A 17,457-nucleotide genomic window follows, 5' to 3' on the forward strand; every position below is an offset into this window, starting at 1 on the left:
TCGTATAGATAAACAAGTGGGCACTTTCATTTTGATGCTTTTGAAGATCTTTAGTAAACAATCAATTTGTAAGTACTGTATGTCTCCTAGTTCACACACAATGACTCATTCTGGCACCTTTCAAAATCAAATGCTAAAGATGGAAAACTTCTCATAATTTCTTTGCTACCTTGTAACTCTAGTTCTGTGTGACAAAAACTGAAGTTTTTGCACAGATCGTATTTCCTTGTATTGTTCACGATTATCGCAGAAATTGAAGTTGATTAACACATTTATCTATATCATCAGTGAAGTATTTATTGTGAGCATTTTGATTATTCCACTTGAGGGCAGACACTTAATCCTGCTGCACTCTGCATTGTGTCCTCCCTCCTGTAATTTGCATACCCTTGACTTATTTAACTTTTGCTTATCAATATTTCCTTGCCCATTCCATTGTCTTCTCTGTCAGTGCTGTAACACTTTTCTCATTCTCGTTGTCGGTAAAATTGATGACCTTAACAGCAACTTGGCCTTGGCTGCCTGTGTAGGTATTTTCTGCAATAACTTCTCATGATCAGTTTTTGTGCTCGCACTGCAAGGTAACTGCTTTGAACTGGATCGTGACTGTACTTGATCACATTAGTTCCTATTTTATGAATATAAAACTATCTCGAATGCATTTTTTTAAAAATTGTAACGAATGGTGTGTGGCAAACTAGGCTATCTTGAGTTCTAAAATACAGGATAAAATGGTAGCCACCAATGACATCACCTGGTATGTGTCTCTATGCAGTTATGTTGTGACAGTTGAAGAATAAAAATGTGACAATGAATTTCCAGGTCACATGTAAAAAGAACTTTGCCCTCCTATGCACCACATTCTGGTATCATGCACGCTGGGAGATATGACTACCAGCCATAGAGAATTCCTTTACATTTCATTTTCTTAGTGTAAAGGTATTTTGAGCTGTTCTAAATATGTTTACATTTTGGAAGCAAAGCTCCAGGTTACAAAAGTACTCAGAACCCCTGTTTCTCAATTCTTAAACTGTTTTAACAAATGTCTATAATGAAATCGGCTGGTTCTCTTTGTAGAAGTGAGAATTTCACGTGCAAATAAATACTATAGGTTTTTTTTATGATATTCTAATAAACATTTCAATTTTTCCACACAGTGGTACAAAAATTTATTTTTATGCTCAATTCATTACAACTGTTTTAAGTCCATAGTGTCTCATCTATTACATTTCAGTAACAAAAATAACACTTGAAGTCCTAAGCACAATGAAATTAATGCATGTACGCAGGGTTACTCACAAGTATCTTCAGGATTTCAGAAGGTGATTGTGCGAAAAGCTACAAGACATACAGAAAATATCCACACATCAGTGGATAGATCACCTCTTCTAGTTTTTAACTCATGTCACAGGTGATCAATATGGGCAGTGAATACCAGTCTGGCAGGAGAGCATATATATGTAATTTGTTGCTGGGACTGCCCAGGATGGGCTATAGCAACAGCCAGCTTTGGAAATCAGTTCATTGGGTTGCCTATTGGCGTGAATGAACTAATTTGATGCAATGATACAGAGTGGATGATTTGCCTTCCATGTGCTGACATCTTTACCCCACAGCAATGTGCTCTGCAACTACATCACAGTGCGTGTCACGTATCAAAATTTGGAGAGGTTCTCCATCCACTGACGTGTCCTCTTTTCTGCCACATAAAAATGATTAAGAATGTTTTAAAAACTAGTTGAAGAAAAATTTGAAACATTGTATGAGAAAATATTTCAATGTATCATCAATGCACACATTCAAAGCATGTTTAAGTGTGTCTTTAGTTTGATGATCTTATATGTAATAATCATAATTTTAATAATAATTAGTTAAGTTATTGTTGTTGAACAGCAAGCATATTTGTATGTGACTTTACAATAAAGTTTCATTGAACTCTGTAGATACACTGCTGTTTGCCCATTTATTGGACTGAAGTCATTTCTAGAGTTTTCGCTAGTTCCAGTCTTTAATCTCATGTCAGTTTAACAAATAACTTTTATGTGTTCTCTGGTGCTGCAGAATTCCTTATTATTTATGTTTGGTTTTCATTGATAATTATGCAGGATGCTGGTATCCTGACTTAAAAAGGTGTGAAGTGATAGATTTAAGAAATTTATAACTAGCTTTTTGCTTCTCTAGTTTATTTTCCTGATCAACCCATTTCTTCCATATGTATTGCTATGCTTTCTGCTCATTACTTAATTTTTATGCTACTAATGGGTTATATATAACATGACTTTATTAATGAAAAATAAAACATGAATGACCTGTACTCTGCAGAGGGATAGCTGACAGGAGAGGTGATAGTTGTGTAACAGTTGTCATTTGTGTACATGCCACATAATTTTGTTGTTGTGTTGCAAGTTGTTGTGATCTGTTAAAGCACTTTTTTTCCTTTCTTTTGCAAATACCAGCAATATAAGGAAAAGATGGATTGCTACTCACCATAAAGATGACACACTGAGTTGCAGACAGGCACAACAGAAACACACTTACACATTAGCTTACAGAAACAATCTGTGAATTGTAGTAGTAAAGTTGTGTTTCTGCTAAGCAGCTCTAGTGTCTACTGTACACAAGGTGAAAGTAAGTGGCCACTGGAAGCTAAGTATTGGATTTGTCAGCACTTTTGTTTCTTGTACTAACTCATCTACAGTGATATTTCTCACATGAGAGAGGAAAGATGAAATGTTTGATGGTCTGATCCCACGTTACATGGTTAAGGACACGATTATTATTCTATATTATTTGCTCACTATGGCATTGATGGCTTTGATTAATGAAATAATTAATATTCTTGGCCTTGGTGTTTTTTTAAGGTTGGTAGAAAACAAAAACATTTAGCCTACATCTCACCTGAAAAAATAAAGGTATCAGTGCGGATAGTGCAGTATAAAGGGAAATAAATTACAAGAAACATAGTATGCAATAAAACCCTTATGTGAATTAGTACAAAAAGCACTATTTTTAATTTAATCTATGAAACAGTTTTTAAATATCATTCACATTTTAAATTAAATACTTCATTATAATAACAATGATAAAATCTAATGACACAACTTTCATTTGCTGAGACTGATTATTGCAGGAGTTGTGCCTGTAGACTCTACACATTTCTGCGGCCTTCCCTCATGAGTGTGGTTCTCAAACGGTGAAATTATAAGTAGTAAACTTCACTAACGTTCTTCTTCATCACCACTAAAGACAATCCTCAACAAGTACTGGGCATACTCATGTATTTCCTAAATAGGAAGAAAAATGACTGTGGTTAGTGATCTGTACTAAACACTATTTTCTAAACTGTAGGAAAACATCTCTCTGAAATAAAGGTAATAAATAATGTCAGCTATCAAACACAAAATAACAGATGTATTATCCATAAATATTATTTATGTACTTACTGAATATTTTGGGAGCTGGTGGCTCAATTGATATTTGTTGCAGTCGCTGAGCAGAGGTTTCACTCTTTCAAGACTCAAAAGGTAAATGGGGACAGAGAATAAAGGGAAGAGTATTTTAGAGACAGTAACATGCAGTTTTCAAAATCTGCTGCACAAAGTGGTAGTTGCCTCAAAACAACTAGAAAAGACCAGTTTCAGAAAATGAAATGAGGTGAGAGTAAAGCACAAATAATGAAGCTATGGAGAAGAAATAATCATGGTCAGTTGAGACAGTGAGATATAGGACTTGGTCAAATATATATAAGAACATTTTGGAATGGAAGAAACATATATACAGATCATAAGCATAATGCAGCAAATTTTTTTCACTTAGAGAGTTGGACAGTTGATGGTAAGAGTGTGTGGCACACCCCATGTAAAAATCGGCCAAGTGGGAGCTTCAACCAATGTTTCACGATTCATACGAGACACTTATAATGATAATCTATGATTGATTCTATAAACATTAAGTATTCCTTGTTGGATCAAGTTTGGCAGGTAAATCACTGGTCCATGTGATTATTCCTTTGGTCAGCAGTCTGTTGGGCGCATGCATTATACTAATTTGCCAAAAGGTATGGCAGTTTCAACCATTATCCATTAATTTCTGTAAACTGTAAGTGTATATGTTAACCTCGAAGACGGCACAAAGTATCAAGCAAAGTATTTGAAAATGCAGTCTAGGGACCACACTCCCTTTCCTGCCAAATAATATAAGAGAATGAATGCCTTGTAAACACAGGTACGATGATAAATGTTCTACACTTTTTAATACACATTGCACTATCAAGTGACATCAAGGAAGCCTATTAATACACTTTGTTCTCATGTTCAAAGTAATACCCCAAAGCAATGAATTATGTAGCATATTTTTGAAGCCTTTTTCTGTGTTTTAAAGACAACTTTAAGAAACATTTATAGGGAGTGGCTGAAATAAAACAATATCAACATCGACACAATATGGAGGAATGCTACTTTCAGCATTCAGGGCAGCCTGAATCATCCTAGTTATCAATGCATATAAATCTTGAATAGCAGTCAATGGTATTTCAGACAGCCACAAAGAAACTGTTCACATTTCTTGAGATGTTGGAATGAGGTAATATACAGCAAACAGCACCCCCAATATTAATCAAACCTTGTAATAATGGACAGCAGAAAAGGCATCTTATTTCATACAGTCTTGCACATGTACTGCTGTTTAATTGATGACATTATCACACTGCATAAACTCGCTTCTTGGAACAATTCCTGTCCCAGTAAATGGACATAAAAACCTAAAATTGTTTCTTATACATTGCCCTTTTGGTGTGAAAATCATGACAACTGCTCAGACTATTAAAAGCCCTCCACAATGCTTCATAAATGGAAGTATTTATTTGCACTTGACACTATTCAGATGTAACCACATCCCACAGAGTACATTCCATATTTCCAGTAACTCAACAGCTGAGGTTCTGTCCTCCTTTCATAATTCAAATCTGTTCTTTAGTTTTTCTGCATTGAAATAAAGAAAAATTGATATTTGAAGCTTTACCAGTAATATTTCATTTATGCCCCAATCTGTCTGCATGAAGAAGAATGGATTCTGAGGGAGTGTGGGGATCGGAATAAGCAAGCACCATCCACCGACTCCCAGTACATAGGCTCCCAAGGGTAACAAGCTGTGCTAACATCAAACAGCACTGGCAACACACTTGCATTGACATATAAATTTGTGCTTCAATTGGTGCTGACAGTACCACTTATTAGCCACTATCATAACAACCGTCTACTGCTACTTATTACATGTTACGTAAATTGAGATAAGGATGTAAGACAAGTTTACAGGATTTGTGAAATCAAACTTGATAGATTCGTGTTGAGTGATGGTGCTTGTTGCTATTAATTCCATATCAGTTCTCACAGACAATTCGAATTTAAGAATAACCAGTAGTAAATAAAAAGAGAATGCATAAAATTTTGAACATTTGCGAGTGTAATGCTGAATTGTGTGAACATGTAAATCACTCAGAACCACTCTCATTATGTTCTTCACCTGTCGACAATGGATTATTGTCACAACTGTCTGATTCAGCAGTAAAATTAATCGTTTTGTCTATTGTGGGTTCCACGAGACTGCTGCACATGTAGTAATCTTCTTCCAGTTGTTGGATCTTCCTGCAGTATCCTTCCCAGTCACCAGCAGTTACTCACAAAATGGATTCACTTGCAGTTGGCATGAGACTGTCGTTCGACATGGCCCCTGAAATGCTGTGCTCCCAAAACAATTGTTTTACTTTGCCCATGCCTGTTGTTCTGCACTCAAATTACAATTATTAGGTGGCAAGCAGACAAACATGCGGCCTTTATCATTTGCCATTTTGTTGATCATATACATTTTTTTAGCAGGTCTACATTCTTGAATTAAAGCAAACTGAGCCAGCTTCCTCATATTCTCATAACTGCCAACATGCCTCTTTTGCAACAATTCTAATATCTTCACTTTGGTATCATACTGTGTGGGTGTTTTGTCCGCCACAATGACTGACTCTGGTGGAAGATTCGGCAGAACAATATTTACAAACCACCTTACAAAGTTAACATAAATAATAATGTATTCACACTCTAGCAGTAAAGACCTCTTATTATGCACATTTCCACTTTCATCCCATGGACGACTAAATATTCAACAGAGATTTAATACCCAAAATCCAAGTCCAGCCAATCTTTTTCTTGAGTATTGGTCAAAGTTTTGCGGCAGTCTTCTGCACCAAGCTGAAGTCTTCAATTGTTTTCCTCAAGACACCCCTGTTGAAGTTATCCAACTGGATTTTCCCAGTAGATCTTGGCCTAAGGGAAAGAGAATTAAAAGAAAAAGTCAAAAAGTACAATTCCATTTTATGCAGTGTGTCTGACTACAAATAACACAGAGAGGTCTCCAGTGAAAAGAGTGGCTTTTTGAAACTACTTATACAGTAGTACAGGCTATGATCCCAAGTATCTCAGGATGCAGTCACAATTGACTGAATAAAAACATAGCCATTTCTATCGTCATGTAAAAAAAAGACTGACACATGACAGGACTCATGCCCACTACTTCCAGCACACCAGCCAAGTATCTTAATCATTACTATACATGGGGGTTTCTGAATAACTGACTTTGTTATTGAATCTGGATGACAAGAAATTCTTTTACACATGCAAACAAAGTGCCCACTTTAACCCTACCAATACTAAGGCATTTTCCATAATCTGCATTAACAGTGAGGGGTCCACAAAAAAATTACTTAACTGCTCTTGAATTATATTAACAACATACTTTTTACTGATTTGTAAGTAGGCTTCAAAAGCTGAAAATACCTTTTAGCACAAACTTACAAGTAACCCCTTGAGTCTGAAGTTATAAAAGGCCAATTATGTTTACAACATTTGATGCTCCATGTATTGTCTACAAGCAATCACAATATTGGTTGCTAATGGTAACTGGGGCAGAACTGGTGGTATGCAATGGTAAGCACAGCCTGAGGCTACAGAGCAGAGTTGAACTGCTTAGTCAACAAGTAACTCACAGCAGTGCTACAGTGCTAGTGTTCTTGGTACAAAGCACAGCAATGATAAAGAAAGCCAAACACTGTATTATATCTTTGACAACAGTTGCCGTAACTGACATTTCATCACAAATCCAAGGAATTTTGCAACTTGAAATAGAAGTGGCAAATTAAATATTTATGTTTCTGCTAGATGAGTCAGTGGAATGGAGATGGTGTCATGTACGCTCAACTGTAGGAACAATGTATGTAAGGAATAAAATGATGACGATACATGCTCGACAACTGAAGGTGATAAAACCGATGTCAAGCCGTCTTCTTAATCATCCTTGTCAGACGGGGAGCCACAAATCCTGTCTCCATTGAAACATAGTAAAGGACAATTGTTGTCCAAGAAGTGGATACTAAACATAATTAGGTACATGGAAGATCATCTGCAGCATAGAAAGGAAAAAAAAGATTATGACAATATTTTGAACAATTCTGCAAGCAACATGACAATGTAGTGCATAAGAAAAACTATGGATATTCAAGGGAGGACAAGGCGCTCTTGATACAAAAGCTGGTGTTTGTGCGTTTGAAGGTTGCACAATAAAATTTACAGGATGTGCATGATAGTGACCTCCTACATTATGCACATCAAACTGTGCATGACATAGATTACAGTGATTTCAAGGGAAGCAGTGGATAGTTGCACAACTTCAAACAGCACTACAGAAATGGAAAATGTAAGATAGCGAAATTACAAACAAAGCATCAACTTGACAAAGCACAACAAAATGTGGAATCACCTTGAAAATTTGTAGATGAGATAAACCAACTTATTCCTTCATTCAGTAGGGAATTTGTTTTCAATTCCAACCAATTGGGATTTGAAGAGGAAATGCATATGAAAAAACAACCCCTAGAAATTAGAGGTACCAAGAGAATTTTCTCAAGATCAACTAACATCAATGCCGTAACGCATTGGTATAAAAGTATTATGACTGTGAATCTGGATGGTATATTGGCTGGAAAGTTATTTATTGTGCTGCAGGAGGTCAGAGGTGTTCTACTCCTACGCTTCTTTCTCATGTGCATGATCTTGTAAGGGCAGTAGGGAATATTTATGTCACAGCAAGCAAGAGTGGGAAAATGGGGTAAGAGAATTACAACTATGGCAAGAGCACTGCTTTTGGCCAGTAGCTGGTCCAGATAGCTTGCATTCACTTGATTCCTGGTCTGTGTATTAATGTGCTACACTCTTTGTAACTCTTAAGGAGTTCGCCTTCGATCTTGATGGTGAGAACCTTTGTGAACACTGGGCCCATCATTTTTCATTTGGTGTTCATGGTGCAAGTTAATGGTTTGTTTTGAACATATCTTGAATGTTGACAATGTTCATTTTCTGACATGAATATCCCATAGAAGGCTGCATCTCATGGATGCTTGTTCTCTGGTGCCGTCCTGATGCACTTGTTGCATCATTAGCAGCTAATATTTTTCCTGTCATACTTGTTAACACAACCCTTTCAAACGAACCTTAACAAAGACTGGAATTGTGATCTTACACTCGAGTGGTTCCTTATTAGCAATATCAATGCACTTTCTGTATTGCGTACTACTGACTTCATGACCACCACAAAACATTTAAAAATGCAAATTTAGTTCATTGTTGTTGACTTTTACTCTCAACATAATTTTTAAAGAGATACTGGTGTGGAAGTAAGGCCCTGAACCTGGAAATATTGAATACAACATTAACTGGGGAAAGTGGGATCTGCGGCGGGGACTTTTTTTGGGTTTAGTTTAACTGAAAAGATTAAAACTTGTGAAATCTGGTAGAAGAACTATTACAAAATAAATATTTTTTCAAAATTTTAAAGTATAAAGTAACCAACTAGAATATAATATTGTCAAGAGGTAGACACAGAGTACATGCTTCTTAGTATTGTGAAAAAAACTTTATGTTCTGCCTTATGGCAGATCTTGTCATGGGGGAAGCCTCGCCAGAGAGGTCCACCGCATGAGTGTCCAGGAAAGTGATTCCAGTGGTGGCTTCCCATTGCCTTCCACTGATGATGATGAAATGATAATGAGGACAACACAACACCCAGTCCCTGAGCAGGGAAAATCTCCAACCTAGCCGGGTATCAAACCCAGGCCCCTTGGTGTGACAGATTGCCACGCTGACCACTCAGCTATCGGGGCGGAGTATTGTGAGGGTTAAAGTAATTTAGGCAAAGGAGGAGGCAGCTTCAAAGCATTGTAGAATAGAAAATTTTGAACTGAAAGTTACCTTTTTTTCCCTCCCCCGAGAGATTCTGGTGATTTTCCAGGGTTATCTTTACAAAATTTGCGAATTCCTTTCTTAGAGCTGAAGCTTCCCCCTGTGTATCACACTGTTATCTTATCAGTTGAGAGAGAAGTGGAACAACTTCTTATATTTGATCCCCTGATCACAACATTCAGTGATTTATTTTATTTGTTCCACTTCGTGATTTACTGCCCCTTGCCCTCTTCCAAGGAATGGACGGAGTATCTGGTGTTGCCCGTGATGGGCCAGGAATCACTTCGTTGCTCATCGAGAGACGTATTACTTTACTATGGAACACAACACAGCAGAACAATCACTTAACAGTACCTCCATACATACATAAGTTTCTGTATTAGAATGGTGAGGTTGGGACGTAGGCAGGGGCCGGATGCATAATGTGAGTGCACCGAAGTTGACTGCCTTGTGCTAATTCTGGACTAGGGAGCTCTAGCTCTTCTCACTATGAGCAAACCATAGATATCCGTAGTTGATTTGAGCCTGTTGTCATTGACATGACCAAGTTCATACTGACAGCTAGACTATTCCTCCATCCCCCCCACCCCCAGCCTCCTTTCCCGTAGTTAGTTGGTGATGGATAAAATTACCAAAGGAGAAATAATGACTTTTTTTCATGTGATGAGCAGCTTCTTGATCCTTGCATCAACAGAGAAGCACTGAATTTATGTATTTTTAAGACGTGTCCATCCAGTATATTTCATAGCTGATTAAGGCTAGTGTGTATACAAGCATAATATTTCCTGAAATAAACAACCTTCACATCAACCATGAGCTGTGCCAAGGTGGATACACCAGTTCCCATCAGATCACCATTGGGTGTAGCCAGTATTTGGCTGGATGACTGCCCAGGTTCACCATTTGCTGTTGACAATTTTCCCTTCACCTTTACAGCAGAGGGGAGAGGAGGAGGAGGGATGGTGGCATAAAGTACCTGATCACCTGTTTTTGTGCAAATGTCCTGCATTAAATTCCAAACCTCTCCGCAGTGTCTTGTGAAGTGAAGATATGTGATACTGTTGGTTGGTGTCTCTCTCTCTCTCTCTCTCTCTCTCTCTCTCTCTCTCTCTCTCTCTCTCTCTCACGTGCATGCGCACCCCCCCCCCCCCCCCCCACACACACACCATTACAGTTATCTACACTTCCACACACTCATATTTTGTGAAGCAAAGATGCCTTTCCAATTGGATGGCTGAAATTGCCCTTTGAGATCTCTCAGCCATTCATGTTGTACAATTTCACTTACCAAGAGCGGGTAATAATATGCTACATTCATTGTGTAACCGTTGTGAAGAGAAACAAAACTACTGAATCACAGAAGAATGTTGCTAGAAAATTTCCTCTGAAAGGGAGATTTCAGGATTGAACCCCTCTCTTCTATATCTGTTCTCTTATGTTCACTGATGAATCCATATCTTATCACAGATTACAGCCATCGTAAAGACTTTTCTCCATCTTCTGCAACAAATCAAATCAAAAACTGCGAACAGCTATTCACCCTAACAGTTTTCTATCTGAATGAGATGATGTGGTACCCACTTCACAAAATGCAGTGATGCTTTCTGAGAATGCAACATTTAAACCTGCCTCTAATGAGATTTCTGTGGTAGTTAAATATGGTTTATATTCCATAAGTCTGCAAGCAGCAATATTTTCATTTGCGACATTTGACCCCAATGCTTATGACCTCTATTTTTAGCTACATCATGACCAATGAGCAATTCTTTAATTTGTAAACTGTGTACTGAATCTAATGAAAATTTCATAAGTTCCATCACCTTCTTTCAAGACAACACAAAAAATGTGTGCACAACAGAGTAATGCACATCTTACTTATTGTTACAAATATGAGGGAACAAGTGTTGTGGGATGATGCAAGAATATAGATAGATCTTGTATATGTCCCTAACTAACTACCTGGAAATTGTAATTAAAGTGCAGTTTCACATGGAAGTTGAATGTGAGCTGCAATTACCATATGACAGTGAAACTTTATAGATATGCTAATGCGCAGAACTGATTTATGCTGGAACAAAATTAGTTCCAATTTTGGCCACATCCCGGTGAAAATCTGGCAGTATACAGCATTTTATCAATGTCTCCAGTGCTCATATTGAATCACTTATGAAAGCAGCAGTTAATAATAAAATGAACATATGCCCTTCTCATTTGTTTGTCCTTTTCTGCTTGTGTGCCATTCCCAAACCATTGCATATGGAAACATGTCTGTACATCTTTCTTCCATTCACTGTGCCAATTTGCATTTGGTGGCCAAAACTGGAATAAGTTTTTTCCAGTGTAAATCAATTCCACATTAAAGCATTAGAGTACCCACCAAGTTCTGCTGTCATATGATGATTACAGTCCACACTGGACCTCTGTGAGCAGATGCTTTTTAATTACAACCATCTCATATGTCTAGTGCCTTAATCAAAAACTGACTCCTCTCTTATCCAAAGTGCAAAAATCCCGTTTACGTTTTAATGGCTATCCTATGTTAGGTATGGGTCCCACTCACTAGTGAGATCCATCCTATATCATTGTTCAAGTTTTTTATAAGCACGCTCCTTTGTAGACTGACTCAATTTTCTCAATATTCTACCAACGATTCAAAATCTACCACCTGCTTCACTTACAACTGAACCAATTTGATCACTTCATTTTGTATTGCCACAAAATTCTGTGTGTGCAATATTTTCTCTAAAACAAGTAGAAAGATAAATATATCTTCAATAAACTAAGGGAAAAAAAGACCAGTAAAGTCATATATCAATGAGGAACTTGGGAACTACCAGCACATGACAGGAGCATGTAGAGGAACTACAGTTCAAGTTTAAAAGAATAGTCAACTGTGCAATGAATTTATGTGTACTCAGTACAACAGTTCATAATGGGAAGGACTCTCCATTGCATACAGTCACTGGAAAGAAACTTCTAAAGAACCAGATATGTCAGCATAATATGTGCAAAACAAAGCCTAGGGTTATAGACAAAGAGATGCTGAATGAAATGCACTTGTCAAGAAAGCAACGCTTGAAGCCTTCAGTGACTTACTGTAGCAGGATTTTGTCACATGATATTTCACAAAACCCAGAGAAATCCTCTTTGTATGTAAAGGCTTTGGGTGGCACCAAAGTTAGTGCAAGACATTCATGGATGATAAAACAGAAAGAAACTTCCACAACTCCTTTGGTTCCATCAGATTCACCTGGTCCTACTCCAAATCCCATGCCACTTTCCTAGATGTTGACCTCCATCTGTCCAATGGCCAGCTGCACACATCCGTCCACATCAAACCCACCAACAAGCAACAGTACCTCCATTATGACAGCTGCCACCCATTCCATATCAAACAGTCCCTTCCCTACAGCCTAGGCCTTCGTGGCAAACGAATCTGCTCCAGTCCTGAATCCCTCGACCATTACACCAACAACCTGAAAACAGCTTTCGCATCCCGCAACTACCCTCCCAACCTGGTACAGAAGCAGATAACCAGAGCCACTTCCTCATCCCCTCAAACCCAGAACCTCTCACAGAAGAACCCCAAAAGTGCCCCACTTGTAACAGAATACTTCCCGGGACTGGATCAGACCTTGAATGTGGCTCTCCAGCAGGGATACGACTTCCTAAAATCCTGCCCCGAAATGAGATCCATCCTTCATGAAATCCTCCCCACTCCACCAAGAGTGTCTTTCCGCCGTCCACCTAACCTTCGTAACCTCTTGGTTCATCCCTATGAAATCCCCAAACCACCTCCCCTACCCTCTGGCTCCTACCCTTGCAACCGCCCCCGGTGCAAAACCTGTCCTATGCACCCTCCCACCACCACCTACTCCAGTCCTGTAACCCGGAAGGTGTACACGATCAAAGGGAGAGCCACATGTGAAAGCACCCACGTGATTTACCAACTGACCTGCCTGCACTGTGATGCTTTCTATGTGGGAATGACCAGCAACAAACTGTCCATTCGCATGAATGGACACAGGCAGACAGTGTTTGTTGGTAATGAGGATCACCCTGTGGCTAAACATGCCTTGATGCACGGCCAGCACATCTTGGCACAGTGTTACACCGTCCGAGTTATCTGGATACTTCCCACCAACACCAACCTATCCGAACTCCGGAGATGGGAACTCGCCCTTCAGTATATCCTCTCTTCTCGATATCCGCCAGGCCTCAACCTCCGCTAATTTCAAGTTGCCGCCGCTCATACCTCACCTGTCTTTCAACAACTTCTTTGCCTCTGTACTTCCGCCTCGAATGACATCTCTGCCCTTAACTCTTTGCCTTTAAATATGTCTGCTTGTGTCTGTGTATGTGCGGATGGATATGTGTGTGTGTGTGTGCGAGTGTACACCTGTCCTTTTTTTCCCCTAAGGGAAGTCTTTCCGCTCCCGGGATTGGAATGACTCCTTACCCTCTCCCTTAAAACCCACATCCTTTCATTTTTCCCTCTCCTTCCCTCTTTCCTGACGAAGCAACTGCCAGTTGCGAAAGCTTGTAATTCTGTGTGTGTGTTTGTGTGTTTTGTTCATGTGCCTGTCTGCCGGCGCTTTCCCGCTTGGTACATTCATGGATGAGATAGACAATGAAATTGAGGGTAGCGAAGCAAAAGCAGAAATGTTTAACTTTGTTATCGAATGCTCCTTTACAAAGAAAAGCCTAGGAGAACTGATCCAATTTCATTTTCATACCTCTTAGTGAAATAGATACCAGCGCCAGTGGCATTGAGAAACAGCTGAAATTGTTGAGACTCATCAAAGTTCCAGGGCCCGATGCAATCCCTGTCAGATTCTGTTTGCAGCTGAGTTAGCTCCTCTTGTAACTATAATCTATTGTATCGAACAATGGAAACTCCTGGTAGGAATAAGAGTGATTGGTACTTACCAAAAAGAAGATATGCCAAGTTGCAGACAGGCACAATCGAAAAATACACTTACATATTGCTTTCGGTCACAGCCTTTGTCAGCAACACACACACACACACACACACACACACACACACACACACACGATTGCCAACTCCAGCATCTCAGGCTGGAATGAAACATCAAGTGAGGGCAAGGGATAGTAGTGTACAGGTGGGGAGAGAAATGAACACTGTCTGGTGGAGTGTGCAGGAAATAAGACTGCCAACAGGTGCAGTGTTAGGAGATTGTGGGGAAAGAAAGAACATGAAGGAGAGGAGTGGGGAAAGACGGGCAGGTGTGTTGGCAGAGGGCTGCAAGTAAACTGGAAGGGAGATGAGAATGGAGAGGAGATGACAGGACAGAGTGTGTGGAAAATGTTGGATGGAAGGCATGGGGACAGTATCTCATCATAGGTTGAGGCTGGGATAATTACAGGAACAGATAATGTGTTGTAAGGATAACTCACATCTTTGCAGTTCAGAGTAGCTGGTGGTGTAGGGAAGGCTCCAAATCAAATGTGTTATGTTCGACTGCATGTTGTGCCACAGGATGGTCTACTTGGCTCTTGGTCACATACTGACTGTGGCCATTCATCCTGGTGGACAGCTGGTTGGTAGTCATACCAATACACAAAGCTGTGCAGTGATTGCGACAGAGCTGGTAAATGACATGGCTGCTTTACCCGGTGGCCCAATCCCTGATGGGGTAGGATAAACGTGCAACACTACTGGAATAGAAAGTGCTGGGTGGATGGATTGGGCATGTTTTGCACCTGGGGCCTCCACAAGGATATGATTGTTGTGGCAAGGAATTGGGATTGTGAGTGGCATAGGGATGGACTAGGATGTTGTGGAGGTTGGGTGGCTGACATACCACCACTTGAGGAGGGGTGGGAAGTATCTCAAGTAGGATGTCCCTCATTTCTGGGCATGATGATAGGCAATCAAAGCCCTGGCAAAGAATGTGGTTCAGTTGTTTCAGTCAGAGGTGATACTGGATGATGAAGGGGCTGGTTCTTGGTGTTGGTGGGAGGATTGGGTGTATGAGGGGAAATGGCATGGGAGATCTGTTTGCAGACTAGATGTGGGAGATAGTGCCTATCTGTGAAGGCCTTGGTTAGACTCTCAGAATACTGAGCAAGCGAGTTTTTGTCACTGGAGATATGCCGTCCACGGGTAGCCAGGCTATATGGGATGTACTTCTTGGTGTGAAAGGGATGACAACTGTCAGAATGCAGGTAATGTTGGTGGTTAGTGGGTTTAATGTGGACAGAGGTGGTCACCATCTAGGGAGGTGGCACACTGGGTTGAGGAGGACCACGTGAACCGGATGAAAGAGATGTTAAGATTGTGGAGGAACAAATATAGGGTTCCTTAGCCCTGAGTCCACTTCATGAAGATATTGTCAATGAAGCAGAACCAGAACCAGGCAAGGGATTTGGTGTTTTGGAAGGCTAGTAAGGCCTCCTCTAGATGACCCATAAAAAGGTTGGCATATGAGGTTGCCATTCAGATGCCCATGGCTGTGCCACAGATTTTTTTTTATTTTTCCCTTCAAATGAGAAGCAGTTATGGGTTAGGATAAAGTTAGTAAGATGTATGGGGTAGTGGGTTTGGAGTCTGAAAGATCTTGGGAAAGGTAGTGTTCAATAGTGGTAAGACCATGGGCATGACAGATATTTGTGTTAGGGAAGTGGCATCAACAGTGATGAATAGGGGTCCAGGAGGTAAACAGATGGGGATGGTGGAGAGTCGCTGAAGGAATTGGTTGGAGGTGTTGGTCAATGACGACCAAAATTTTTCAGTGGGGGCACAATAACCAGCCACAATGGAACATCCAGAATTCTTGGGTTTGTGGAGCATGTGGAAGGCGGGTGTGTGGCGTGTCATAGGAGTCAGGAGACAAATGGATTCGGGAGAGGTTCTAGGAAGGGCCTAAGGCTTTAAGCAGGGATTGGAGTATGTGATGGACTTGGGGATGGGATCACTCTGGCAGAGTTTATAGGTGGAGAAGTCAGATAATTGGCAGAGACCTTCTGTGATTCATAACAACAGTGGTGGAACCTTGGTCTGCAGATAGGATGATTATGTCAGGATTTTTTTCAAGGTTGTGTATAGCTGTTCTTTCTTCCACTGAATCGTTGGTGTTCTGAGGAAGGAACCTGGGGAATATCCCATGATAGCATCAGTGAGTAAAAATGGAAATCAATCAAGTCATACATCTACATCCATACTCTGCAAACCACTGTAAAACATATGCCAGATTGTACATCACACTATGGTTTCTTCACATTCCATTCATGTACGGAATGTGGGAAGAATGATTATTTAAATTTGGAAACTTTGTAAGTAGGCTTTCTCAGGAATGTACACTTTTATCTTCAGAAGTCCACCACATCAGTTTCTTCGACTTTTCTGTGACACACTGTCACTGGCCAAACAAACCTGTGACCATCTATGCTGCCCTTCTCTGCATAAGTCCAATATCCCCTGTAAGCCCTATAGGGTATTGGTCCCACATGCTTGAGCAGTATTCTAGATTTGGTTGCACAAGTGATTTGTAAACAATATCCTTTGTAGGCCTATTTTACCAACAAACTGAAATGTACCACGACCTTACCCGTGGCTGAGCCTATGTCATAATTCCATTTCATTTCTCTTAAAGTGTTGCACGGAGGTACCTGTATGAGTTGGCTGATTCCAAATGTGATTCACTGATATTGTAGTCATAGGATGCTGCATTTTATCATTTTGTGAAGTGCACAATTTTACATTTCTAAACATTTACAGCAAGTTGCCAATCTTTGTACCATGTTGAAATCTTATCAAGATATGACTGAATATTTATGCAGCCACTTTCACACTATACTTTATTATACATACTGCATCATCTGCAAAAGTCTGAGGATACTATTAATAGTGTACACAAGGACATTAATATGAACAGCGAGGGTCTCAACACACTTTCTGGGGCACACTCAAAGTTACTTCAACATCTGACGATGACTCCAAGATAACATCCTGCATCCTCCCTACCAAAAAATCCTCAGTCCAGTCACAAATTTTGCTTGATACCCCATATGATCAAACTTTTGATGTGGTACTGAGTCAAATGCTTTTCAGTAATCACAAAATACTGAATCTACCTGACTGCCTTAATCCAAAGCTTTCAGTATGTCGTGTGAGAAAAGTGAGGGTCGGGTTTTGCATGATCTATCTGTTCAG

General features: G+C 39.8%; 1 protein-coding gene across 3 annotated transcripts in view; it reads right to left on the minus strand.

Annotated features, from left to right (window-relative positions):
- Positions 1-2,992: 2,992 nt before the first annotated feature.
- Positions 2,993-17,457, minus strand: part of LOC126284674 (hsp70-binding protein 1) — a 49,585-nt gene continuing 35,120 nt past the window's right edge. For 2 of the 3 annotated variants that reach the window (XM_049983790.1, XM_049983792.1), the window contains one exon: positions 2,993-3,284. In XM_049983790.1, the coding sequence (XP_049839747.1) occupies positions 3,219-3,284 (66 nt within the window). In that variant the 3' untranslated portion in view covers positions 2,993-3,218. Of the gene's footprint in view, positions 3,285-6,168; positions 6,315-17,457 lie in introns of those variants that run through there. The other variant, XM_049983791.1, reaches the window with a different exon arrangement.

Source organism: Schistocerca gregaria, chromosome 8, assembly GCF_023897955.1.
Source record: "Schistocerca gregaria isolate iqSchGreg1 chromosome 8, iqSchGreg1.2, whole genome shotgun sequence".
Taxonomy (NCBI): Eukaryota; Metazoa; Arthropoda; class Insecta; order Orthoptera; family Acrididae; genus Schistocerca; species Schistocerca gregaria.